This window comes from Tiliqua scincoides, chromosome 16 (genome assembly GCF_035046505.1).
Source record: "Tiliqua scincoides isolate rTilSci1 chromosome 16, rTilSci1.hap2, whole genome shotgun sequence".
NCBI lineage: Eukaryota > Metazoa > Chordata > Lepidosauria > Squamata > Scincidae > Tiliqua > Tiliqua scincoides.
This window is the reverse complement of record NC_089836.1, coordinates 7,877,585-7,903,279: the sequence shown is the minus strand read 5'-3', so window position 1 is coordinate 7,903,279 and position 25,695 is coordinate 7,877,585. Positions and strand designations below refer to the sequence as shown.

General features: G+C 58.8%; 1 protein-coding gene across 1 annotated transcript; it reads right to left on the bottom strand.

The window, feature by feature from the left end:
- Window positions 1–155: 155 nt before the first annotated feature.
- On the bottom strand, window positions 156–24,009 carry CRB2 (crumbs cell polarity complex component 2). The gene is made up of 14 exons (XM_066610900.1): window positions 23,903–24,009; window positions 21,705–21,820; window positions 17,202–17,888; window positions 13,918–14,113; window positions 13,332–13,471; window positions 11,973–12,155; window positions 11,496–11,609; window positions 6,468–7,406; window positions 5,697–6,256; window positions 3,940–4,105; window positions 2,651–3,518; window positions 2,094–2,210; window positions 1,405–1,531; window positions 156–383 (listed from the first exon to the last, which is right to left on the bottom strand). The coding sequence occupies exons 1-14, from the start codon at window positions 24,007–24,009 to the stop codon at window positions 156–158; spliced, it is 4,548 nt and encodes a 1,515-aa protein (XP_066466997.1).
- Window positions 24,010–25,695: the final 1,686 nt, after the last annotated feature.

Sequence of the window (25,695 nt, the reverse complement as noted above, 5' to 3'; positions counted from 1 at the left end):
GCTGGGTCAGTGCCTGCAAGGGGCTCTCCTGCACTGTGCCCCAGAGGTGAGGCTTGTGCCTTGTGCTCAGCGGTCCCCTGGCGGAGCTGGGTGAGCCGCACATGGCCGGGAACAAATTTAGCTCCAGCACAGGCCCCCCCAAGGCCCCCTGGGGCCTAGATCAGGCGCTCTTCGGGCGGGACCTTGAGGACACTGTCCATCTCCAGGCGGGCTCCGGCCACCTCCTGCTGGCTGGGGCTGTAGGTCCCCTCGGACTGGCGCCTCTTCCTGGCAGTGAGGATCATGAGGACGAGGACCAGAATGAGCAGCAACAGGCAGCCACAGGCCACTGGCACTGCCACCTCAATTAACGGGAAGGAGAACAGGACCCCGGGCGGCCCCCTCTGCAAGAGAAACCAAGGGAGAAACCATGAGTCTGTGGCAGGGGGTGGGGGGGCGACATGCTGCCCCCCAGGCACGTGTTAGTGAAGACAGAGGGGAAGCGGGTCAGCAGTCTGTGCTGTGGAGGGGGGAATGGTTCAGTGCGAGGTGGGGAGCCGTCTTACGCAAGCACTTGCCACGTGCCAGGTGGGGCCACCCCCAGTGAACTGCAGTGGGAAAGAAGCAGGCACTGCCGGCTACGCCGATTAGCTGTGGCTGAGCGCTGGTCACAGGGCGTTGGGGGGGAGCGGCCCTGACGCCAAGCGTGGGAAGCAGGCAGCCGGCTGCAGGGACGGGGGAGCTCTGCCTGGGCTCCAGCATGCTGAGCGTCAGACACGAATCCCGCAGGAGGCACCTGGGCAACAGCAAGAGCTTCCAGCCTGCCTGCCTGCCCCACACACACGACACAAGGGGCCCTCAGGCACTCAGGGTTAGTCTGTGCCCAGCTAGGCACCTGCTCATGCAAGGGCGTTTCCATGCAAGCCACAAACACCGCAGCCCTGGCCACTCTTCCCCGTGCCCCACGTCCATCTGGAAAAGTGCAGAATTATAGCCACTGCCCTCTCAGCCCCCCCCCCCGCACAGCAGTGCTTAGAAAACCCTTTGCTGCGTTGTATCTATGCTGTAAATTAGCAACACATCCTGATGGGTGTCTGGCAACAGAAAGGGGGGCGCTCCCTGCCTCACACCTCTCCCTGTGTCTGTCGCACAAAATATTCTGAGTTCCCAAAAAAACCCATTGGTGGCTACAGTGGTGGAAGACTTAATTTCTCGGACTACAATTCTGGTTGTGTCTAATATGTTCTGGAAGGCCTTGGTGGAGCAGAGCAGGGGAGAGGTGCTGGCAGGACCCCCATCCGGACTCTCAGAGCCTAACCACTCCCCTTTGTCTGGCCTGCGGTCAAACCCCTTTGTTTCCCCACTAAGGGGGCAAACTCTCCCACCCTCCACACCACAGCAAGGAAAGGAAGCAGCCTGACTCACATCCACGTCGCACCGCTCTCCCGTGTAGCTGGCACTGCACACGCACCGGTAGCGGTTCACAGAGTCCTGGCAGGTGCCCCCATTCTGGCAGGGGTTGGGGTCGCAGTCGTTGATGTTGATCTGACACCTGCGGAGGCGACAGGGCGGCTGTCAGCCAGGGCACTCCCGGAACGGCCCCGAGCAGTGACTTGGAAAGGGGCAGTTTCATGCCTTGGCCCTTTAACAGGCAAACTTGGCCCTGACCAGTGAGCTTCCAAGCAATTCCTGTTCCACGCCAGTTCTCCTGTGAAGGAAGGTGGTGCCCCCGACCCAGCTTTCTTGGCTGGGAACGGCAGGGTCTGCTCCGAATGGCTCCACCTGCCACTGGCCCATTCCTTAGCCCAGCCTGCTTCCTACCATTGGCTCTGGTCCTTCCCAGTCCCCCATGGGACTCCCCTCCAGTACAGGCCCAGCTGTCTCACTAGGCACACTGCTCTCTGGCCCAGGCCCAGAGAACATGCTGTAGGGGAGTCTTAAAAAACATTAACAAGTCCTAAGTAACTGGTAGTGTGTGTATGGACGAGAGAGAAGAGTCAAGGCATGACCTCCCCAAGGTGGGCTTTAGTAGGAGACGGCCTATACTCTCTGGCCAGAGGGTCCCCCCCACCCTCACAAAGCCTGCAAGAGGGACCAGAGAATGCCCGCAGTACCTTCGGCCTGTGTAGCCTGGCTTGCAGGTGCAGTTGGCTCCCCAGGGCCCGCTGACGCACCTGCCCCCGTTCTGGCAGGTGAAGTTGTGGCCACACTGCTCTAGAGGAAACGGCCACCTGGGTTGAAGACCAAAGAGAAGTGGTATGTCATTCGTTCAGCGCCTCACACTTTCTAGGACTTTAAAAAAAAATATTTACAAACCAGCCATAAGGGGGAAAGAAGAACAGAATCTGATTCAGGAGCCAGTTCTCCTCCACTATTCCTTTCAGGGAGTTGGTCTCAGAGAGAGCGCTGAAGAGGGCACCCAATGGCTGGCGAGCCCAGCAGCTCTGGGAGAAGAGCTCAGCCATGGATGGGACTGGGAACTGCTGGACTCAGGCAGTGCAACCACTGGGGAAGGGGCCCTGTCCACCAATGTCACTGTCTTCCTGAGAGGGGGTTGTCAGGGCCCTGCCTGGCAGGTGGGAGTGGAAGCAGGTCTCAGCACACCCCCGACCCTTTCTCAGCTCTGAGAGAGGCCTCCACCCCGGGCCGTGCCCCTGAAAGCAGCACCTACTCGCAGCGAGGGCCCGTGTATTCCGGCAGGCACTGGCAGGAGTAGCTGTACACCCCGTCCACGCAGCTGGCCCCGTTCTGGCACTGGTGTCGGATGCAGTCGTCCACATCTATGTGGCAGCGCTTCCCAATGTAGCCCTTGTGGCACTCGCACTGGAAGTCCGCCACCTCATCCACGCACCGCCCGTGGACGCAGGGGCTGGAGGCGCAGTCGTCGGTGTTGCTCTCACACCGCAGCCCCTCCCACCCGGCCCTGCAGGCGCAGCCGAAGGCGTTGAACAGGTCCAGACAGGTGCCGGCGTTGAGGCAGGGGCTGGAGGCGCACACGTCTACCCCCTGGCAGCCCAGGAGGGTGGACCCGCCCCTCGCCTGCAGAAACTGCTCTGGCTGTGGGTACCCAGCGTGGGCAGCCAGGGGCAGGAACACTCCGCCAATGTCTGCGCGCCCCAGGCAGCCGGTGAAGTTCTCGGCCAGGACAATGACCGCATTGGCTTTGAGGAAGTCCAGACTCCCTGCGTGGCCCTGCAGGGTGGTGTTGACGGAGTCATCCAAGCGGAGCTGCCACCTGGATGAGAGCGCCGAGGGTTCTTCCATGGACAGTGCCAGGGTGTGCCAGGAGCCGTCCGAGATGGGCACTGGGCTGCGGAAGGTGGCCCCTTCCACGCCGTTCCCGCTCCTGATCTCCACCAGCAGGGAGGCGTTCTGGATGGCCACAAGGAGCGAGTCCACCTCCTGCCTGGCCTGAAGCAAGACGGCCTCTTCGTCCCGCGTCCTGAAGTCCAGGTGAAGGTTGTGGAGCGCTCTAGCAATGGATGCGTTGGAGGTGAACTCGATGGCACTGTGGTCATAAAACGAGGCATTGGCCAGACCTGCAGGGAAGAGGAGATGAAGGACAGCAGTCAGCGCGCTCAGAGCAGTGCCCCATGACAGGCTCCTAAGAAGACAACCAAGGGAAACAGAGCCTTTCTACAGGGGCCTCCGCAGAGCTTGACCGAGCAGGAACGGTGCTTGCTAGTCCTGCCAAGAGATGCACACCTCCCTCCCCCCCCACCTCTCAAGCGGCCTTGTAACTTTCAAGGTGCTACTCAAATCCTCTGAAGGACAGACAAGTGGGCTGTTTGAGCAATCAACTACTCCTTGTACCGAGGCCGAGTGTGTACAGAAGCTGGACAGATGTCCTTGACTGCCCATAGAGGGTGGGGAGCAAAAGGGCCCTTCTGGAATCAAGGGTACAGACAGCTCTGTGAGGCCTACTCCATTGAAGCCCAGCCCTCCCAGAGTGGAGCTTACAGACGTAGCCGGAAGGGACGTCCCTGCAGGTGGTAGCCGGAGGGCACGGCTCACTGTGGCACCAGACCTTCTCCTGGCAGCGCTTGCCCGTGAAGTTGGCAGGGCAGTGGCAGTCGAAGTCATTCCAGGTGACGGTGCAGTGGCCGCCGTGGAGGCAGGGCCTGGGCTGAAAAGGAAAACTGCGGTGAGAGGAGAGGCCCCTTTTTTCAGGATGGGTGTGAAATGGAGGAACACCCAGCTGGAAATGGCTGTGGCTCCAAAGAGTGAGAGGTGGTGGATTTGGACACAGAGTGATGGCCTTTGGGAGGGAAGGATGAGACTGCACGTCTAGTCATGGACCTTTCCTGCCCTCTTCGGGTGTTTTGGGGACGCAAGTCTTACTGAACACACTGGGCTGACTTCTGAGTAAGGTAAATAACACTGTTTCAAACAGACCTCTTCCCGTAGGCCTGGCAGAGCAGCCCTGCAGTGTGGAGGCCTCTCTTGGACCGGACACTCTGAAGAATCCAAGAGGGGGAAGCACTCTGTGTGCTCAGTCTGGGTTGCGCCCTCTCCTCAGAAGCCATGCTGCCTTCAAACCGGAAGTGGGGAAAGCCTCCCCCTGTGAAGAGCCAGGCGGAGCAGCTGGCTGGAACCGCCCCGTTTCCAGCCCCTGTCTCTAGCAGGCCTCTGCACTGCGTCCCCCCACTCAGGTCAGAGCCATGACAAGATGAACATGAGGTTGCCAGACATGTGCAGAAGACGCTCTTCTGAGGACAGGGCAGGGAGGCAAGATGCAATGGGGGGGAGCAGCGCCCATGAAGACATGCTGGGCACAGGACAGAGGCAGGGACGGCCTGTACTCCACCTCAGAGGGTCAGCGGCGCGAGTCTTGCCTGCCCAGTGCCCGCTCCTTTGGTAGCATGGGGAGGAAGAACAAGGACAGGCTGTAGCAGACCACCTTCCAGGCCAGCCCCACTGCAGCTTCAGCAAAAGCTGTGACCCCACTTGCCTCCACCTGCATGCCCTGGAACCGAGCAGCAGACACAGGGGGTCACAGCCCCCTCCCCCAGTAGCCCTGCACAGCCCTGCCCTCCATACCTCACCTGAAGGGTGGCAGGCAAAAGAGGGTGAAAGGCCAAAAAGGCAAATGCACAGCTGGCCCCCCACCCCAATGCCTGCCAAATGCTGCCCCCTTGCCCACTGGTGAGCTTCTGCTCCTCCAGTCTTCTCCTTCCGCTCTGTCCCCTCACTTTCCAATCCAGGGTTAGGAGCAGTGGAGGGTGACAGAGTTGGGCAACCCCCCCCCCCAGCAACCTGCTGCATGAAGCAACTGTTTCAGTTGACCTCATGGATGGGTCAGCCTTAGGGTCAGCCAACGGCAGGGCGATTCTAGACACTCTGCTCCCTCAGCCCTGATACGCAGCCATTAGCTTTTGGTCACTCCCTCAGAACGCAGGCTCCTGGGAAGCGAGACCTGCTGCGGCAAGAGTGCCTGGACACCAACACTCTTTCCAGCCAGCGGGGAAAGGGCCATCAGCGAGAACTGCTTGCTGTGTCTAAATTGAGGTGATTAGATGACCTGATGATGGCTCCTATTGCCCGTGAGGACAATTCCCTTCCACGGGGGATGGTCTTCCGGGGAGACCGTACGTCGTGTGACAGGCCCCGGCCTGGCAGAGGAAGGAAGCAGCCCCGTCTGACGCTCCCACAGGTGTGCTTCTTGCGCCACAGAACCTCAGTCTCAGCAGATCCCCCCCCCCCCGGGCTTCCTTTACCTTGCAGGTGTCATCCGATACGCAGCCTGCGAGGACGTTGGTGACGTGTGCCGCGTAGATCTCTTGCGTTGCCCCAACTTCGTCACTTCGGCGGGGGAAGAGCCGCATCGGGCGGTGGTTGAGCTGGAGGTCCTGAAGGCAGCCCTTGAAACATCCTCCCCAGGCCTCAGTGTCCTGGTCCGGGAGCCCCCCCACATGGATCTCGGTGCCAGCTGCAAGGGGAGGCACTGCCAGAGGCCCCAGCTCCTCCTCCCCGTCGAGAAGGCTGGCACGAGCAGCACCCTCCTGGAAGATCAGCGTCACCAACTGCCTCTGCCCGTCGGCCAGGTGTCCTGAGGCGCTGAGAGCCGCGGTCAGCGGTGCCTCCATCTGCAGCTGTCCATCTTTCAGGTACACGGTGAGGACCGTTTCGCTCCCGTTGCTGATCTGGAGCAGCAGGCCAGTGGCCTTCAGGGTCCGGATGAAAAAGGACAGGCTGAAGCCTGCCCCGGGACTGACGCTGACTGTGAAGGTGGCAAAGCTGGAGGCATTTTCCTGGCCAAATGTGCTCTCGGGAGACTCTGGGGAAGAGGGAGAAGCAGCAGGCCTGTCAGTGCCAGCATCCGGCCACCCCTCTGTAGGGCCAAAGGGAAGGAGCAGAGCCCGGGACAGCTCACCCCACCCCACCAATGAAGGGCTGGAGACCACCTCCCACAAGCAGTCCTTGTTTCCAAGGCAACCCCCTCCCCTCCTCAAGGGGCTGGCAGTCAGTCACTCCAGCTCGCCACTCACCATAGGCGCACGTGCGGCCTTCGTACGGCCGAGAGCAGCTGCAGCGGAAGTCCGCCCAGAGGTCGATGCACTGGCCCCCATGCAAGCAAGGCTGGGACTGGCACCACTCGGTCCTCTCACAGCCCAGCTGGACTCCAGCAGCCTCAGATCCGGGCAGCTCTTGCGGCAGGACCATCACAGAGTCAATCTGCAGGTCTTCCAGGCAGCCAACGAAGCTCCTTGCGGAGTGATCCCTGAACTCCCCTCTGAGGCCTCCGACGTACGTCTGCGAGAAGGAGGGAGGGAAGGCTGTCCTTCCCAGAGGGCGGCTCTGCAGACAAAGCCCAGCCGGGCAGGCTTCATGCCACAGCCTGAGCTCCAGGGAGTTTTGCAACAGGACTTCCGTCTTGTGCCAGCGGCCATCGTCCACGCGCGGTGCCTCCAGGCTGGCGGAGCAGGCCCCATCCTGTGCCGTCAGCGTCGCACACAGGCGGCCACCTGTGAGCTCCAGGCACAGGCGCTCTGTGTCGTGGCCTCGGCAGAAGAGAAGCGCGTCGGGGAGCGTTGTTCGGAACCGGAGCGCCACGCTGAGCTGGCGCCCCCCAGGTGCAGTGCCACTTGTGCTCTCGTTGTGGGCAGACAGGTTAACAAAGAGGTAGGCGTTGGAGCTGAAGGAGAAGGTGGTGGAGACGGAGCACGTGGGGCCGTAGAAGCCCGGCTGGCACTGGCACAGGTGCCCGTGAGTCTCCTCCTGGTAGGTGGGGGTGCACAGGGCCTGGTTTTGGCACTGGTGAGCCTGGCAGCCTGTGAGCTCCACAGAGCAGTTCTTCCCACCCCAGACTGCGCCACCCGGACTGGGGCTGCAACGGCAGATGTAGTCGGCCACACGGTCTTCGCAGGCCCCGCCATTCTCACAGGGCTGCTCTTCACACTCGTCTGTGTCCGTGGCACATTCCACACCTGGCACACAGGGGGGAGCAAGTCAAGGCGGGAGTCTGTTACTGCAGAGCTTTTCACCAGAGGGCCTCTGTCCCCGGCACCCGCACACTAGGAAAAGGAGTGTGCCACCTGCCCCTGGACTGGAGCCAAACAACTCCAGCCCCTGCTGAGCACAGGCAGGTAGGAGAGGTGTGTCCCAAGGGCCTGGAGTGTCTTCAAGTGCCTGAGGACCGCTAAGCCCTGATTAGGAAGCCTCCTTCCCCACCAGCTCCCTGACACAGGTTCCCACTAATCTTCCAAGACAGCTGCACAGATAAACACGGTCTGGATTACTCAACTTAATAGCATTACGCCTTGGCCTGCAGCCAACTGGGGCTGCTGCTCAGAGCACAAAGGGAACCTGGAACTGGTGTCACCCCAGGGCTGGTGGGGAGAGAAGCTGCTGGGCTCCAAATGCTGCCGCCTCGGTTGGTCCCCACGAGCACAGAGAGGAGTGACGGGCTTGGACTCGGGCACAGGGTTGAGGAGCCTGTGCGTTGAATCTGCTGCTGGGGCTCCAGAATGCGGCCTCTGGGCCCGCAGGCGTTCAGTGCTAGTGCAGCTCCAGGTGCCTCCTTAAGGGCAGTGCTGCTGCTGGGCGGACAAGACTCCAAGCTGCCTGCCCTGCTTTAGGAATGGGCACCACCTGCAGCTGAAAGGGCTGAGATCGGACACCCTCACAGTCCCCAACCCCCACACATCCCTATGAAGTGCATGGGCCACCTGCACAAAATGGGGAGGGGGTTGTGTGTGTGTGTGACACGCTTCCAGTGACAAAAGGGGAGTGGGTGCTGCTGGGCCCATGCCGGAGGAGGGAGCCCCTGCGAGGATGGAGCATGCCGGCTGCCTTCACTCCTTGGACGCTTCTGCCCGGGGGAGTCTTTGCAGCAATCTATCCAGGGACACCCCCCCCCCCCGCAAAAAGAAAGTGTTGCCTCTGGCCAGTGCAGGCAGGGAGGGGTGGGCCAGCCAAGTCCTCCAGGACGCCGCCTGCTGCCGGCCTGGCCCCGCGAGGGGCTCCGGCCAGAGCCACGGAGCTGCCCCCGAGCGAGGCTCCGGCTGAGCGCGCAGCCCCGCCGGCAGAGGGGTGTCGCGCTCCCTCCGCGCCCACCCGCCGCAGGGCTTCCCCGAGAGGCCGGGCCGGCAGTGCCCCCCGCCCGCCCGCCCGCGCGCGCGCCCGCCCCACCTACCTGCCAGGAGGAGCCCCAGCAGGGCGCGCAGCAGCGCGGCGGGCATGGTGCGCGCCTGCGGGCCTCAGCGGCGGACTGTGCGCGCCGCTCGGGGGCCGCCCGTCCGCGGCCAGGCGTCTAATCCGCGCCGCTCTCCGCCTCCCCAGCTGGCGCCCATCGCTGCTGACACGGGAATGCCTCCGCCGCGCGGGCTGCGCTGGCCTGGCCTGGCCGGCCCCCGCCCCTCCCCGCCCGGGCTGCGGGACCGGCAGACCGCCCGCCTCGTGGCGCCAGGGCAAGTCGCCATCTGTCCAGGATGGCGCTCCAGCCTCTGTTGGGACCCTGGTGGGAGAGCCTCCCGGACTGCCTTGGGAGTCCACCTTCCCGCCTGCTCCATTCCAGGGCTCCACACGCTTCCCCTGGCAGTTTCACGAGCCACCAGTGGACCCCGGCCCACAGCTTGGGAACGGCTGCTCTCCTCTGTCCGCGTCTCACATTAAGGCGGACGCTGTGAGGCTGGCGGGCGGGGGAGCAAAAGTAGCCCAGCAGCCTCTCTGCTGAGGACGCAGGCCAGGATTTTTGCTTTGGCTGAAAAAACAAGCCACCCCCTGGCTGCCCAAGACAAGCTCTGACCTTAACACTGGAAATTCCCTTCACCTTTTCAAAGCCCAAACTTCTCACAGTGGCTGACTGAACATTTGGGGACGTCTTCCATTCTTGGCACAGAGCCAGGAGGGCGCCCCCCCCCTCCCCTAGAAGTTCTTCCTCCTGCCTGGAGAAAACTTTGAAGCTTCCCAAGAGCCCTGTTGGAGAGTCTGATCCTCTCGAAGGGATTATGGGGCCATCCTTCCAGGGAGCAGAAGGCTCAGCTGCTCACGCGCACTGCAGGTCAGCCTGGCAATCCAGGCCACAGTGGGCTATGCGCAAAGAGCGACTGGCTCTGGGCGACTCAAGTAAGCGAGCCCAGCCAGACTTGCCATTTTGGGGACCAAGGCACAACTGGATTGTGGCGCTGGAGAAAGCAACTTGCAGCCCACCTTCTCAACAGCACAGTCTTTGCTGCATTCCTCCGTGCAACTGCCCCCCTGGCAAAGGCATGCACAAAGGGCTTCTCCCAGCTATGGCCTGATGTTGTCTCCCCCATGGTATGTGCCCAGTCCTGGGGCAGGCAGCACACAGCTGGTTTGGTGGCAGGCAAGCGAGAAGACTTTTGCTGACTCCCTTCACTCTGTGCAGAGGGAGCAGGGAGTCAGGAGTCAGCCTGGAAGGGGGGGGAATCTGGTACAGCGACTCCTTGGCCCCCAGCTCGGGGCTGCCACAGAAATGCATCACAGAAGCTTCTTTGCAGAGTTGCTCTGTGATCCTCATGTGAAGTAATAAGCTGTTTACACAGCAGGGCCAGACTGGGATTAATTGGCAAAGCAGGAGAGATTAATTGCCATTATTTCCCTGTCAGCTTCGCTCTGCCGCAAACTCTCACACAGAGCTTGCAGGGAGGCTGAATGCGACTCCCCCAGCAGCTGTTCTCATCCAGCCCTGCGTGAAAAGGCTCCCCCCCCCCACACACACACACACGGCAAAGGACTTCCAGAGAACCGAATGGAAGCAGGTGCTGGACTGGAGTCCTCTGCCTCACACCCGCCCCAAGGCGAACCCAGACCAAGAAGCAGCTTGTATCCAAAGCTTTCTGTCTTTGTGCGCAGCAGCTCAGGCAGAGGCATAATCTGAATGTGGCAACCCAGGAATCACTGCACGGGTCTCATGTGTTTCTAGTTCTTGTGGGTACAAGACTGGGGGGAGCAGCTTCAGGGAGGGCTTCACAGCAGTGGGCAAAGGGCTGAATGCCTCCCCCAACATCAAGAGTCTATCAAGAGCCAGTCTGGACAAAGCCCATATGGTGTGTGGCTTTAAAGGGAGAGGTTCTGGGGTTCAGAGCACGAACCAGGAGGCCTTGCACTGCTTGCCATGAAGGCAGACCCCCAACTGTTCACTGCCAGGCAGAAAATGTGCTCTGCATATGCTCAGAAGCCCTCTCTCTGCATGCTCCAGGACTGAGCACCATAAGTTCTGCATGGAAATGCCAGCTCTGTGGGGAACCTGCGGTTTCCTTGCCTTCCACAAGGTGGCAGCCTCCCAGCATTTTCCAGACGCTGTTCAGTGCTCATTGGGATGAACTGAGCTGCAGAACTAATTGGAATGTCCTGAGATGAATCAGAATCGAAAGCCAAATCTCCTGATTTTTTTTCTTTGCAAGCAGACTCCAGAGCAAAACAGAGACCAGAGCACTGAACCTTCACTTAGCCCACCGGACTCTGTCTTGTTCTGGAGTCTTGCACGTGGAGAAGGAAAGCTTTGATGCTTTGGCAGAACTGCTGGGAAGGACATGGTTCCTGGCGGCCCCCGGCCTGGCCTCTTAGCCAAAGTCCAGCACTTGGGCCTCTCCCCCACCCCACCCCACCCCAACCATATTGCCACTCTTGCTGCAGAGCGGAGACACCCCAAGACTGAGCCTGCAAGGCCTGGGAAGGGCAATGAAGGAGAGTGCCCCCACACCTTGGGAAGCTTGAACACGGCTCCACAGCAGCGCCTCCCCATCTCCTCCGACCACCACCAAGCAGGCCCAGAAGTTCACAGACACTCTGCAGGATGTTGTGGTGCAAGGCGTCCTGCAACACCGGCTCTCCAGCGCACATTTGAGCAGCATTTGGCACTGGGAACCTGAGCTCCAGGTTTTGTGCAGGAGTTTCTACTGTCAGACCCAGTTGGAGGAATTAAAGGCACTGAACGAGAGAGGCCAGACAAGCACTTTCCCCGCCAAGACAACTCCAGGCATGGGGCAGCTCCCCAGATTGGCTGGGGTCCTACTCTGTTGCGCACTGGTTGCCCCGAAGGGTGCCCTCACCTGAGTAGCCCGGTGGGCAGCGACACTGGAAGCTGTTCACCAGGTCCACACAGCTGCCTCCGTTCTGGCACGGCTGGGACTCGCACTCATCTGTGTTGATGGCGCAGGTTTCTCCTTCAGGGGTGGGGGGACAGAAGCAAATCACTGACACAAACTCACTCCCCCCCCCTGCTCTGGTGCTGTGCAGCCACTCAGAGCTGCAGGGTCACCCTGAGCACATTCAAGGAGGAGGAGGAAGGGGATCTATCCCTGGCTAACAGCCCTGATGGGTCTCTGTATACCCCAAACACCAATTCCTGAGAAAGCCACGGCAGAGGAAAGCTGTGGCCTTCAAGTCCTGCTTCCTGTGGCAGGAGGTGGCGGCCGAGTTGGTGGGCTCCAGGGTGGTCCACCAGGGCTCCGAATTAGAAAAAGCCCCTGCCTGTTCCCCTCTTCTCTCCCCCGTTCTCTTAAGGGAGAAACCTCCACGTGACTCACCCTCAAAGCCTGGCAGGCACTTGCAGATGAAGCCAGCAGCCTCTTGGTAGCTGAATGTCTGTGGGAAATCCTGGTGCTCCCCAAAGTGGCTCTGGCTGGACCGTTCGTAGCACTGGCCGCCATTCAGGCAGGGCTCTGCCTCACATTCATCCACGTCCACCTCACAGTGCTCACCCTCATAGCCTGGTGACATGGGGGGGGGGGAGGTTAACAAGGCGTATCTAGGGTGTGTGTCTTATTCAACACAAAGCAGGAGGTGTATGCCAACACCCAATGCCAGCCTTGCCAGGTCTAAAAAGAAAATGATTTATTGTTGAAAGCAACGCCGTCTATAGGATAGACAGCCCATCTGGTATCAGGCAGGAGGTTTTGTCCTGAACAAGAGACAGGCGAAGTTTCTTTTTGCAAATGCACTGGCTGACTGTGCACGGGCAACAGGACTAATTCAGTTCTCCGGCATGCTCAGCTGAGGCAGAAAGCCCCAAAGGGCCGCCTCTCCTAGCAGAGAGGACTGGACAGGCCTTGGCGCATCGGTTTCATGCTGGGGGGACACAGGACGTCCAGAATTCACTCAGGAGGCATGGGAAACTGCAGACCATGCACCATAGTATGAAATGATGACTTCTTCGACCTCCCCAATTCAATTTGGGAGATAGGGAAAGCCATGAGATCCCATGACCCTGGCAGGAAGCCACACCCCCTAAGCATCTCCACTTGAGTGAAGACAAGCAAAGCTTCTTCTGCATTGAGGTCCCTGCCACGGTGGCCCCTTCTATTCTCAGGCATAAGGGGAGTTTGCTTGCAGTGGGGGGTGGGTGGACAAAATGGCAGGAGCACACAAGCCAGACCTGGCTTGTAACAGGGGGAGGCTTTCCAGTTTGGGGCAGTCCACATGCCACACTGCGTCAGTTACAAAACTGACACCATCAGCTAACACACGACTGCTGAACTGGTTGAAAGTGCGCAGTGTGGATGCGCACCAGAAAGGGACTGCACAGAAAGAACAGAAAGACGTGTCATTCCAGGCAGCCCTGTGTGCATCACAGAAGGGACTTTTCCTTTAAGGAGTACAAAATTACCAGAGAAGGGAGGGCTTCTGGACCATATGGTACAACCCCTGTTGTGCACCCACGAGGCTGTATCAGATATGAGGGTTTCAAGCTGACTTCTAGAGAGACAACGGAATGGCCACAGGAACCTATGACGTCCCTCAAACCTTTGCAAAGTGGGCTGAGCCCAGAGATGGGCGAGGGCAGCCTCTCTGTCTACAGGGGGTTGGTTTGTTGTGCCAAAAACCCCAGAGAAGCTCAGAGAAGCGTTGAGTTTTCACCTGGGGAGCAACGCAAGGTCTTCACCCACCTGGCAAACAAGCGCAGCTGTAGTGCCCCACTCCCTCCAGGCAGGTGGCGCCGTTCTTGCACGGCTGGGAGGCACACTCCAAGATCTCCAGCTCGCAGGACAGTCCCTCAAAGCCCGTGTTCTGGCAGTCGCACTGGTAACTAAGAGGAAAAGCAGCACTGCTGGCTCTGTGGGATGGCCAGTCAGAACCACAAGCACCCAGTGCTTCCCCACAGAGGACGTGACTTCACCACACAGGCAAAGTTCTGAAGTTTTACTTGCCTTAAGAGTTCTTAAGAACTCTTAGCCAAACGCCTCTGGCCCTGGTGACCTGTGAGTTTGCAGACACCCCCCTCTCTGTCTGCAAGCATCCTCTGATGGACTGTGTGAACAGAAACCTGGCCCCAGGGAGCCTCTCTCCTTGCCACTGTCTGCAGCAGAGGAGCCCAGTGGAAGGATATCATTGGACGCATGAAGCAAAGCCATTGGCAGCTCTTGGAAATAGTGCTGAGCAGAGCAGGAAGCAGCAGGGCCAGCGACTCTCGGGGAAGCCATGCCAAGTCCTGCTGGGCAAGCCACCGGATGCAGCTGAGCCACCGCCGCTCACCTGTTGACCAAGTCACGGCATGCGCCTCCGTTGAGACAAGGCTGACTCTGGCACTCGTCAGTGTCCACCTCACACTGGGCCCCCTCGTATCCTGGCCGGCAAGTGCAGGTGAAGAACCCGATGTGGTCGTTGCAGCTGCCGCCATTCCAGCAAGGACCAGAGTCACACTCATCGATCTCCACCTCACAGTTCACACCTTGGCGGCCAAGGAGAGAGAACGGCTTGTTAGCAAGGGCCCTTCCACGGCACTAGAAAGGGGCACCGTGCCCCGTAGGCTTTTCCTGGTTTTGATCACAACCAGGCTCACCAGGCTCCCATTCTACGGTCAGAGAAAGTGAGGCCAAGAGAATGTCTCAATATTGCAGGGTTTTTTCTTCCCCCTTGACTGCTTCTTGGCCCCCAAGGCTGGCATCAGGCAGAAAGGGCCTGTTTTTTTTTTAAAGCACTGGCCACGCTTGCGTCTGCTGCTGCTAGCACACATTTTTAAACTGACTAATGTTTAAACAGTTACTACCCACACATTCCTCACCCGAGGGAGGGAGGGAGAAAGAACGAGAAAGGAAAACCTGGAATCTGCCCGAGGGAAGCACAAGGAAGACAGGACCTGGTTTCCCTTTCCCCAGACACCCCCCCTCCCGCTGACGCTGCCATTCTCCTGCAGAAATTCCTCCCCCACAATTTGGGCAGGGGCATCTGATGTTGCAAGCCCCCACCCCCACCGGCAATAATCTCCAACTAGGCTCCCTGACATTCCTTCCCAGCAATGTAACCCTTCCTCGCAGGCCTGCTGCTCACTCGCTCGCAAGGATGAGCCAGAGGAGGCCAGAGGAGCCTCTGCGTGCCAGTCGGTACCAGGTGGGGGCGGAGGGGCAGTGGGCTGAATTCCAGCCTGATAGCAGGCCTGGAGGAGAGTTCCACAAAGGCCTGGCGGGGGTGGCTTCAGCAGGGAGCTGCAGGTGCAGAAGGAATCTGCGCCACTCTGGATGGACAGACAGGCCAGGGAGGCAGCCTGAGTCACATGCTGAGAAGAATCCAGGCTCAGCAGAACTGGGGAGCGGAATGCAGAGCCAGCGAGCAGCTCCTCTGCACCCGAGACCCCGGCAAGCCTTCGCTGAACTGCCCTCCTCCAGAGTGTTTGCAGCTTGTCCTTGGCAGCCACATCTGCCGCCTACAGTCAGCCACTCGTCCCAGGACCAGGGTAAGGAACACGATCAGCAGCAAGAAGAGGAAGCCAGGACCCCAGATACCGCTCTCCCTTGAGAAGAGGGCCAGCAAAGACCAAATAAACACAGCCACGCAGTTGCACAGCCAGCAGCAGGATGGGGGCTGTCCAGTGTTTTGCACTATATGCCTCTGGGGTGTGAATCGTGGGTGTGCCTCGGTGCAAGGAGCTCCAGGGACTCGGAACGAGTTTGCTCCAGTGAAGCTTTAGTTGCGGACCTGGAGAAGCAGAGGCAGGGAAGGAGGGACCACAGTGACACTCCCAGACCTGTGCAGGCATCTTCCCACCCTCAGGCAGGCAGCTCCTCAGCTGCCGGGGTAGGAAGTCTCAGGGCTGGAGGATGTCATTCTGGAGCAAAGGGAAGCATTCTCGGAAGTGCCACCTGTTCCACGTGCAGGACCAGTTAGGCAGGCGGAGCTCAGGGTTTCAGTGCGTGGATGAGATGGTGGTGCTGGGAGGAGGGGTTTAGAGTCAGTGATGCACTGGAGACAAGCTGGGCCTGTACAAGAGGGACGGGCTTCACTGGACCTAAAACAGAACCAGACTGCTGGAGCGTAACATTAAGAAGGTGGCAGAGCAACTTTTAAACTGAACCCTGGGGGGAAGCCGACAGGAGCCGAGTGGCGCCCGGCTCGAGGCTCCTCATCCCTAGGGGATGAGGATGGGGAGTTTGGAGAACAACAGAGTGGGAATTGGGACTGGAAGCATGATGGGAAATGACAACCAGTCCAGGGATCATTAAGAAGGGGACTGAGAACAAAACAGCTAACATTATAATGCTGTTGTACAAATTGATGGTATGGCTGCGCCTGATGTGTTCGGCTCTGGTCGCCACATCTCAAAAAGGACACAGTGGAACTAGAAAAGGTGCAGAAGAGAGCAACCAAAATGATTACTGGGCTGGGGCACCTCCCTTATGACATGCAAGAGATGCAAGTGTCTTGTGGTCTTGCGTGCTCTCTGAGAAATCTGGTTGGCCATTGCGAGATACAGGAAGCTGAACTAGATGGGCCTTGGGCCTGATCCAGCAGGGCTCTTATGTTCTTACGTTTAAACAGGCAAGTCACCCTGGTGGAGGGTCCAGCAGTACTTTCTGAAGAACTAGGGCCATTGTTGGGGGAGGAAGCACAGCTAATTAGTCTACAGTGGACACAAACCCACTAGAGAACAGATCTGATGGGACAAATCCCGAATCCATTATAATCTGGTGATTACTCAGACCAGGAGTCTCCAAACGTTTTGGCATGAGAGCTGCCATGGTGTCAAGGGCTGGAAAATAAATACATTTAAATAACTACATTAGAAGTGGAAGTAGGGGAACGAATTTTGAAAAAGGACTGGGGAGAACAGAGTGCAAAACTGATTTGCACAGAAAGAGGAGGAAATAGATGTTGAAAAGGAAAATTAATTTTGGAGTATGGATTTTGAAAGGAGGAATAGGGGAAAAAATGTTTTTGGAAGGGGAAATTATTTGAAGGGACAGGGGAGAGAAGTGAGGTGTTGGAGGGTCTTCTGGGGTGATCTTTGGGGAAACCTCTTCAGCGGAAGCATCTCTCCACCCAAGGCTCTGTATCCAGACTGTCAGCCAATTGCTGTGAGCCAGAACAGCCAAACTTTCCCACCATGTGCTGTGGGCTGCATCAAATCTCTGGAGGGCCAGCTGTGGTCCCCAGACCAGGTTTTGGAGACCTGAATTAGACCCTTAAGCAAGACTGAAACCTCATCGGCCAGCCTTGCCAAGTGAAATTGAAGCCTGTCCCACTCAATGTTCTGATTCTTGTGGTTTCTAACTTATGTAAATATATATTTTTTTAAAGAAAAGCATCTTCTGCCTGTCTGGTGGGCGGTTCTGACATCCAGTGCATAACAGGGAATGTGTGGTGACAAGAGGCCAATGGTCACACACACCCCCAAATCTCCAGCATCTCTCTTCTGCCAGCCTCAGCAAAAGCCCCTTGAGCAGCTGCCTGGCCAGGCGTTCTTGCCCATGCCTCCCTCTGGAGAAACCAGGCTCTTCAGAGGGAGGCTGGGGGGCCGAGGAGCCCCACCCCGTGAGCGATACCTGTGTAGCCGGGCAGGCACTGGCAGAGGTAGTGGTCCATCAGGTTGAGGCAGGTGCCGTTGTGCCGGCAGGGCCGGGAGGCGCATTCGTTGATGTCTATCTCGCAGCGGTGGCCCTGGAAGCCGGGCACACAAAAGCAGCGGTAGTCGTTGGGCCTGTCCAGGCAGATGGCGCCGTTCTGGCAGGGGCTGGAGGCGCACTCGTCCACCTCCTCCTCGCAGCGGGCCCCGGCATGGCCAGGCAGGCAGTGGCAGGCGTATGCCCCGCCATTCTCGGCGCAGGTGCCGTTGTTGCGGCAGGGGTGACTGGAGCAGGGCCCGGCGTGGCAGCTCTCTGCCCTCCGGCACCGGCAGCTGTAGCCATTGGGGATCTCGGCACACTCAAAATGCGGCTGCGGACAAGGGCTTCCCGCACACCCGGCACCGGCACCGCTGCAGTCCGAACCGATGGCGCTTGGCTGACACTGGCAGCTGTAATTCAGCAGCCCGGGAGTCCCGCTGCAAAGCCACTCAGGTGGGCAGAGGTGCCTGGCACAGGCTTCATGGAGGGCCTCGCAGTCTCTTCCCACATACGCCAGGGGCTCCTGGGGACAGAGGCAGCGGTAGCCACTTTCCAGGTCCTGGCAGGTCCCGCCGTTTTGACACGGGGAGGAGGCGCAGGGGCCAAGCAGCTCCGAAGAGACCAGTCCTGGAAGGAAAGCAGCGTGTTGGTTAGGCAGGCCTGGGCCCCAGCACAGACTCCGCCAGGGAGGAGGGAGGCTCCACCAAGCCCTCTCCCAGAGGCATCGCCAGGGCTGAGGCCACTCAGTGCAAGAGCCCAGGATGGACCTCATTCTGCAGCGGACCAGATCAAATAAATGTACTATTATTTATTTAAAAGATGTGTGTCCTGCCTTTCCTGTGCTGGGGCAACTGCTCCAGGTGGCTAAATGACAATCTGCTGGGCACAGTCTCGGTGCCCTGGCTCTCCTCTCGCCCTTTCACTGCTGCAGCCCTCCCCAAAACGACCTTTCTGGGACATGGAGGATTTGCACGGAGTGCGGCAGGCTTTAGCCCCCTCCTCCCCACATGTGACACTGGGGAATGTGCTTTGCTTTGCACTGTCCAGCGCTTCCTTTGTCTTCCCCCCACCCCCCACCGGCCCCTTTGTTCTCCGATTCCCACTCAGGCAGAAAATGGGGCTGACGGAAGGTGCCTGGAATCTGCGGCAGCAATTAGTGCTGGATGCCTGGGCAGCCCATCTGCAGCAGGACTCTTTGCTCTGGCAACCAGCAGCCAGGCTGGGACACAGCACAGCCCACAGCACTGCGCTCTTTCGCTACAGCAGAAGCAGTTGCTGCCGGGCTCCCTGCAAAAGAGCGAAGGAGGAGGGGGTAAGAAGTGAGACTACCCTTGCTGAGAGGGGGCCATTGTAGGCGATTGCAGGAAGGGAGCTACATGCACCTGCAGAGCTCAGCACCAGGGTGGAAGCTGGAGTCTTGAGCAGGCCCAGGAAGAAGCTACAGCCCCCTCCGCTCCAGACAGAGTTTGGGCAGCATGTGCCCTTGCCAGGTGTATGCCCGCTGAGGCAGGACACAGCAGCTGCCCTGCGTGGCCCCATGGAGACGGGTCAAGCCTTACGTGTGTCCACGCCTGAAGAGCATGTTGCTTTTCTCATCCTGCTCTTGGCCTTCACGATGCCCAGAGTGCTTGTTAATGAGCATGTGTGAATATACACAACACATAATTAGCACAATGCCTCAATTACACTTAGCTCTTGAATGACACAGACATGGAAAACGCTGCACACAGGTGGATCACAAATCTCCTGTGTTGGAGCAATTGTTTCAGCTGCCTCGCAGTGCAGAGGTTTCCTGTGTTCTACAAGAGGCACTGCAATGGTTTGTGGGTCTCCCAGGGACTCCTTGAACTTTTGCCCCATGTCCAAATGAGAGGATTGCAGCAGACCTGCCCTACTGCCGCTTCCAGAAAGAGGGTTTCACACACTGGAGAACAGAGACTGGAGGAGGATAAACTTCAAAGGTAGCCACAGATAAAGACTCCCCCCTTTCCCTCCTGTAGTGCGAGTCTGGTGTTTGCATTTGCAGAGGCTGCATAAATAAATTACTTTGACACGGGGTCCCTGGCAAAGCTCTCAGTGTGCATTGCCAAGCTGCCATTTCCTGGCAGGACACACTTCCACGCTGGTTGCCAAGGCCCCATCAGGTAACAGGCTACTCTGTATATGCTTTTAACAATGATGGTCAATAGGGTTTACTCCTGGGTGAGTATGGCTACGATTGCAGCCTCAGATGGTCAAAAATTTTCCTGCTTGATGGTGTCACTTCTGGCTATGACTTCATCACTTCCAGGTTACTGATATCACTTCCAGAGGGCCCTGACATGTTGTCATTCTAAAAAGTGGGTGCTGGTGCTAAAATGTTTGAGAAGCACTGATCTATTCTAAACCGTTGTGAATGAGTCACAGCAAGTCTAAGCCTCGCCTCCTCCTCCTCGTGCCCAAGCAACGAAACGAAGCCTTCATTCTCAATAAGCTGCACTTTCCCGCATGTCTGAACTTGGAAAACTGCCACCCGTTAAAAAAGCAAAGCCTGGTTCTGAAATTGGGTTTCAACCCTGTTTTGTTTGTTCTAAGCACAGCAGGAATAAATCAGATTCCAGAGTCTGCACATACAATAATGGGAAGCTGGTTTATTCTGAACCAAAAGTGAAAGCTCTCCACATGTGGAGGGGAGGGAGAGAAGAGGTGCCACCAACAAGCTGATTGGACTTTTTTCCCCCTCCACATTTCTCTTAAGTCCAACACAAATGGAGCAGGGAAGTAAAACACTCGTTGTTGTCATTTTCAGGGCAACAGTCAGGTCTTTTGAGTGCCCCTGTTTGGGACTGAGCATTCCATGCCATGGCCAAATATCACCTGGCTCTGACCCCCCCCCCCCAAGAGCAGCAGGCAACCTAAACGTCACTCGAACATTAGCCATGCACCCGGGTTCCTGCTGCTTCTGCCAGACAGCCCCATTGATAAGCATCCTCACCGCTGACCCAGGTCCCGCACTTAACATTCCAGCAAGGGAGCCACAGGCCTCGAGGTTATCAGCCAGCCTCCTCCTCTTCACACACACACCCCCCTTTTCTAAGTCCTGCTACACACAGAGCAAGGTCTGGCCATGGTCAGGCAAACACTTCCACCAGCTGCAAATGAGCCAGGAGTTGGCCTGAGGAGCTTCCACTCTGCTCCCTCCCTACGCAGACCTTCAGGGTGGTGTTTATTGTCTTTCAGGACAAGGCGAGAGGCTCCCCCCCACCAAGTCTGCAAATAACTCTGTGACTTGCAGCACGTCACCCTCTGTGGAATGGAGCAGTTGGGCAAAAAACATTTTTTAATGGTCTCAACCCAACTACATTGGTCCTTTCAGATGCCCCTCTTGGCTGCTACCAGAAGAGCCGGAGCTAAACAGGGTTTGCACTGCAGTGCCACTGAAACAAGAATGGGCAAACTTAGCATGACGAGAATGGGTTAAATTGTGGTCTCTAATCGCACAACACTGTGTGGAATCTAGCAGTTCTAGATCGGAGATGATCTGCTACCTTCACTTTCAGCGTCATCAAATTTCGCTGGTTTCTTGGAGTCAGAAGGACGTGTCCCTGGCAGGCCACCTGGCTCCAGTCCTTTCCTGCCCAGAGCATCAACTCCCTGTCCCTTTCCACCACCACCCCCCATCAATACAACAGAGCTCTCCTCCTCCTCCGGAGGCCAACTTTGAAGGAGGGATGGGTGATGTTCCCATGGCAATGGAAAGGCATGTGCTTATATCAGTAAATCCAGGGTGACCTCTGCTGCCCTCCTTCCCTCCTGGCCAGCCAGCGGATTAGCCGAAGAAGGGCCTGCTCTCCGGACAGGTCCCAGGAAGGAAGGAAGGAGCTGAAGGGTGTGGCGAAGGATGGGAGGGTCAGGGCTGGCGAGTGGGGATTTGAGACTGCCAAACAACTGCTTCTCTTACAGGATGAATTGCTTCAAATCAGCAGCCCCAGTATGGTTTAATTCCTGGAGTCTCAGGGGGGCAGAGCTGACTTTAAGCCAATTAGACCCATTCCTCCCAATTGGGCCCCGTGCCTAAGGGGGCCCCACACCAGGATAATCTAGTCTGGTGTGCAATTTATATTGAAATGTGCTTTGACTCATTTGGTCCATTCGGTCACCTGCACCCTTGAAGCGCATACTTAGATAGCTTTCCAATCTACCATCTAAAGACTACAACAAATCGTATTGATAGCATTCAGATTCTGCAGTTCTTGGTTGTGAACCTGGGACCCCTGCAAAAAATGTTTCCAGTGGGGCCCCGCAGCTTCTAAGGCTGGCCCTGCGTGGAGAACCAGCAAGGACAGGGTGAGGGGGGCTGCTGTCAGTTGACTGGCCAAGAGGCTCCCAGGCAGAGAGAAGACCTGCAGTGAGAAGGAAGCAGCTGGGTGGAGCTGCCTGCATAAGCCCCTTCCTTCACCCAACCTTGCATGGGGTCTCTGCTACCCAGTTCCAAGAGATCGTTCTCTTCCTCTGCAAAACGGAGCGGAGCAAAACACTCTAGAGTCTCCTTGTCCTGTTCCAAGGGATGTTGTCCTACCCTGCAGGGGTGGCAGAAGGAGGTGCAAGCCAGGCATGTGTCCCTCCTAGGTCTTGGCCATGGGAAAACTCACAGGCACATTTCACTGGCAGCCTGCTGGGCACCCACTCAAGAGGAGTCCTCTTGGAAGAGGGGGCTGTGGAGAGGGCAGCGCTGGCCTGGCGGGTAATCCTCCATCCCCATGGCAACACAAACATTCCCTTTTCTTTTCAGTGTTGTGCAAAGGGGGTGGGGGGTGGGGCGGAAGAAAGGGAAGGGGAGGCAAGAAGAGCGGAGCAGTGTCCAGGCGCAGAGCAGCCCTGGGCTGGCCAGGTCAAGCCAAGCAGGCTGCTCTGTTTTGCACCTCCTTCTGGGCCAGGTTGCGCCAGACCGACCAACTGTTCCACGACCAGAGGCTGTGCTGCGTCCTGAGCTGGGGCTGAACTAATTCCAACTGCCAGGCAAGAGGCCCTCCTGACCTACTTCACTTGGGATCACCTCAGGCACTGCCAAAGCTCTCAGCGCCTGTGATACTCCGTAGCTGGCATCGCCCTCACTTGAGAACGGGAGCCTTGAAACATCACCACAGGGTCATGCGCAAGGAGGACAGAGACCTTCCCCCCTTTCTCCTGACTTTGCTGCTGTTCAGCCTCCAAATGACTGCCAGAAGTTTGCCATGTGCAACAGACAACTGCAGGAAGCGAATGGGTGCTCCATTGGGGTGAGGTGGGGGGAGCTGAAAGGAGCCCTGTTCTCCCCCTTGTGTCTTCAGACACTGGAAGACAAGAACTCGGGAAGTAGCCCCAACAGGTATTTTCAGGACGGGGCTTCTGGGAGGGGAGCCCAGGGTGCAGGACATCACACCGATGCGTCAGCTTGGAGGACCCACATGCTGAATCGGAGATGCATCCCTTTACAGTAGTGATGCAACCAGCCTCAGTTTCTCCATATGAAACGGACACCACTGTGTAGTCCAGTGGCGAGCAGGAAACAGTACAAACGCACCCCAATCTCTCGCAGAGCCTGCTGTTCCCCAGACCTGCCTGTGCAACTCGTGGGGACGGGCCCACACCTCCTAGGGCTTGCGGGCATCAGGAGAGGTAATACACGCCCCTATGCCAAATCCTCTGCCCAGAAGCGCTCCTCTGAGAGCAGAGGGGTGGCTCCCTCCAGCAAGCTGCCCTCCCACCCCTGTAGGGACAGATGGGGCCCACATTCACCTACTGAATATTGCCAGCCTCACTGAGCGCAGGGCGAATGGTGCTCTGCGGGAAGGGGGGCTGGCCAGGTGTGCGTTTGATCGTCTGCACCCTGCTTTCTTGTCGCTGCGCCCATTATCAGGTTTCGGTTGGGGGGGTGATGCAGATCCCATAAATCCAGATCGGTTTTATGGTTCTCTTGCCTGGGCGCCCCAGAGGTGCTTTGATCTTCCACTTCCCATTGTGTCCTGCTCCCCCCCCCACCCTAGCCAAACACCCCTCCAGTAAACACTCCTCCAGGATGACCTTCACGCTCCCCCCTCTGATCTCCCAGTCTCGCCTGCTGCTGCTGCTGCTGCACATCAAACACTGAATGGGGATCAAGGGAGGCAGTTCCGCTGTGCTCAGGTTAGCCATCCCGGCCTCTTGAGATTTAGTGCTAAATCCAGTCTAAATACGTGAGCAGCTCACGCAGGCAAATTAGCCACTTAGGAGAGGAAGGAAGGAACACTGTGACTCAAGGTATCCCTAGGACACCAGGTCAGCACCCCCCTTCAGCCAAGACACAAAGCTGGGTGCTTGTTGGACACCAGAAGGAAGAGGAGGAGGAAGGCCTAGGAACACACCACACGGACTTTGCAGCAGACCCCTGAGCTGCCTGGGACTCAGGCAGATGCCCTACCCCTTCCCCAGTCCTCCTCCGGGACTAGAACCGGCCAAGGACGTGCTCCCAACTCAAGTTTCTTGCCTGTGGCTGCCTCCCCCTCCCGGGCAAGGTGGGCTGAAGACCACAGCAGAGATGCAGAAAGGAAGCTATGAGGCCAGAGAGCACCACGCTGTGGGGGGGGGGGAGGTTGGCCTCCACCATGCGGCCTTCTAGCAACTGTGCTGGCCTCAGGAACTACCCAGCAGGGGCCACGTGCTCAGCTCCTGGACAGCAGTTTCCACACTCCACCCCAGAGTAGCAAGGCAGGCTGCTCAGCTCCAGGCAGGGTCCCCCTTGAGTGCCCATCATGAACACATCCAGCCTCCACTCCCAGGGCCTGCAACCAGGACTGCTGGCTGGCATCAGCCGGCAAGAAACCACTTGTCCTCTTCTCGACTTCCAGGGCTGAGGGCCTACAAGTGACTTCAGGGACAGGCACTCCAGAGCCTGTTCTGGGGCTTCAAGATGATTATTATTATTATTAACAGTATGCATATACCGCTTTTCAACTAAAAGTTCACAAAGTGGTTTACGGAGAAAAATCAAATAACTAAAAGGCTCCCTGTCCCAAAAGGGCTCACAATCTAAAAAGATGCAAATGAATACCAGCAGACAGCCACTAGAACAGACACTGCTGGGGTGAGGATGACCCTGGAGACCCAGCTCACTGCAGCAGCCAGGAGCAGTGGCCTTCGCTCCGCGCCCATTTTACAGAGCAGAAAGACCGAGGTCTGTCCCAAAGGGCAGGTGGGGATTCAGTCTCTGTTCAGGAAAGGGGATCAGCTTCAGAGGCCCCTGCGCCTGCAGAGCCCCCCAACCCACAAGGAAAACCAGCCTGCTGGTGCCCCAGTGGCCCCAGCCTGCTCTGCACTTCCAAGCTCTGGCCCCCACCAGCCCTTCTATGAAACCAGCGGGACAGCTCCTCCTCCCCGCAGCCCCCGGCCCATTCAAGCCGAGCTGCCCGCACAAAGCCGCCCAGTAGCCATGGAGACCCGGAACAAAGCGGCCCCGCGGAGCCCCCGCCAGCCAGCCAGCCAGCCATGCATTCCAGCAGGCCTGGACAAAGAGGGGGCCCCAGGCGGGAAGCCCCCGAGCCGCAGGCAAAGTCGGGGAGCGCCAGGAGGGGCGAAGGCAGCGGGGGAGGCTGGCCTCTTGGCTCCCCGGTCCTGCAAGGACGAAGCCCCCCCCCCCCCGGAGACCGGCCTGCCACGTTCCGGGGGCCACAGGGTGAGCCTGGAGCACCCCCGCCAGGTGCAGGGGTGCGGGTCCTCGGAGACCCTCGCCCTCGGGGGCGGCCCCGCCAAGGGAGTCCCCGGCAGGCAGGGAAGCGGGCTTCAAGTGGCAGGGGGTTCCCCGGGCTGTGCTGGAGCTCTCCCCGGAGCCTGCCCCGCGCCCCCACGTCTTGGAAGCCCCCTGCCTGCCTGCCTCCCGCCGGTTCCCAGACGGACAGCCAGTTCCCCGCTCGGGGGCACACGCGGTGCTGCTCCGCGCCCCACCGGAGTCCGTCCCACCCCCGACCGGGTCCCCCGCGGCACTTACGCGCCAGCCAGCAGGAGAGCGGAGGCAGCAGCAGCAGCAGAAGCGCGCCCGGGCCCATGGCGGGCGGGCGGGCGGGCAGCAGCGCGCCTGGCTGGCCTCGGAGCCGGCAGGTCCCGCGCAGCCAGCGCCGGGGGCGGCCACCGCTGCTGCCGCTCGGGGATGCTGGCCGCCCGCACGCTGCGCCCCCGCGGACTGGGCATCCTCGCCGGCCAGCGCCACCCTGCGGGGGCCCGGGGAAAGCCCCGCGCGAGGGAGAGCCGCGCAAGCCCAGGGGGCGGGACAGCCCCCGGCCCAGAGTCCCAGCCGGCGCCCCCTGCCCCAGCAGAAGGAGCAGGTGGCTCCTGGGAGCAAGCGCCGTCGATTAGCATGGGACTGACTTCTGAGGAGGCAGGCAGAGGACTGGGCTTTCTGGCCGCAGAACCCAATGCGGGACCAAGGCAAGAGCCCCCCCCC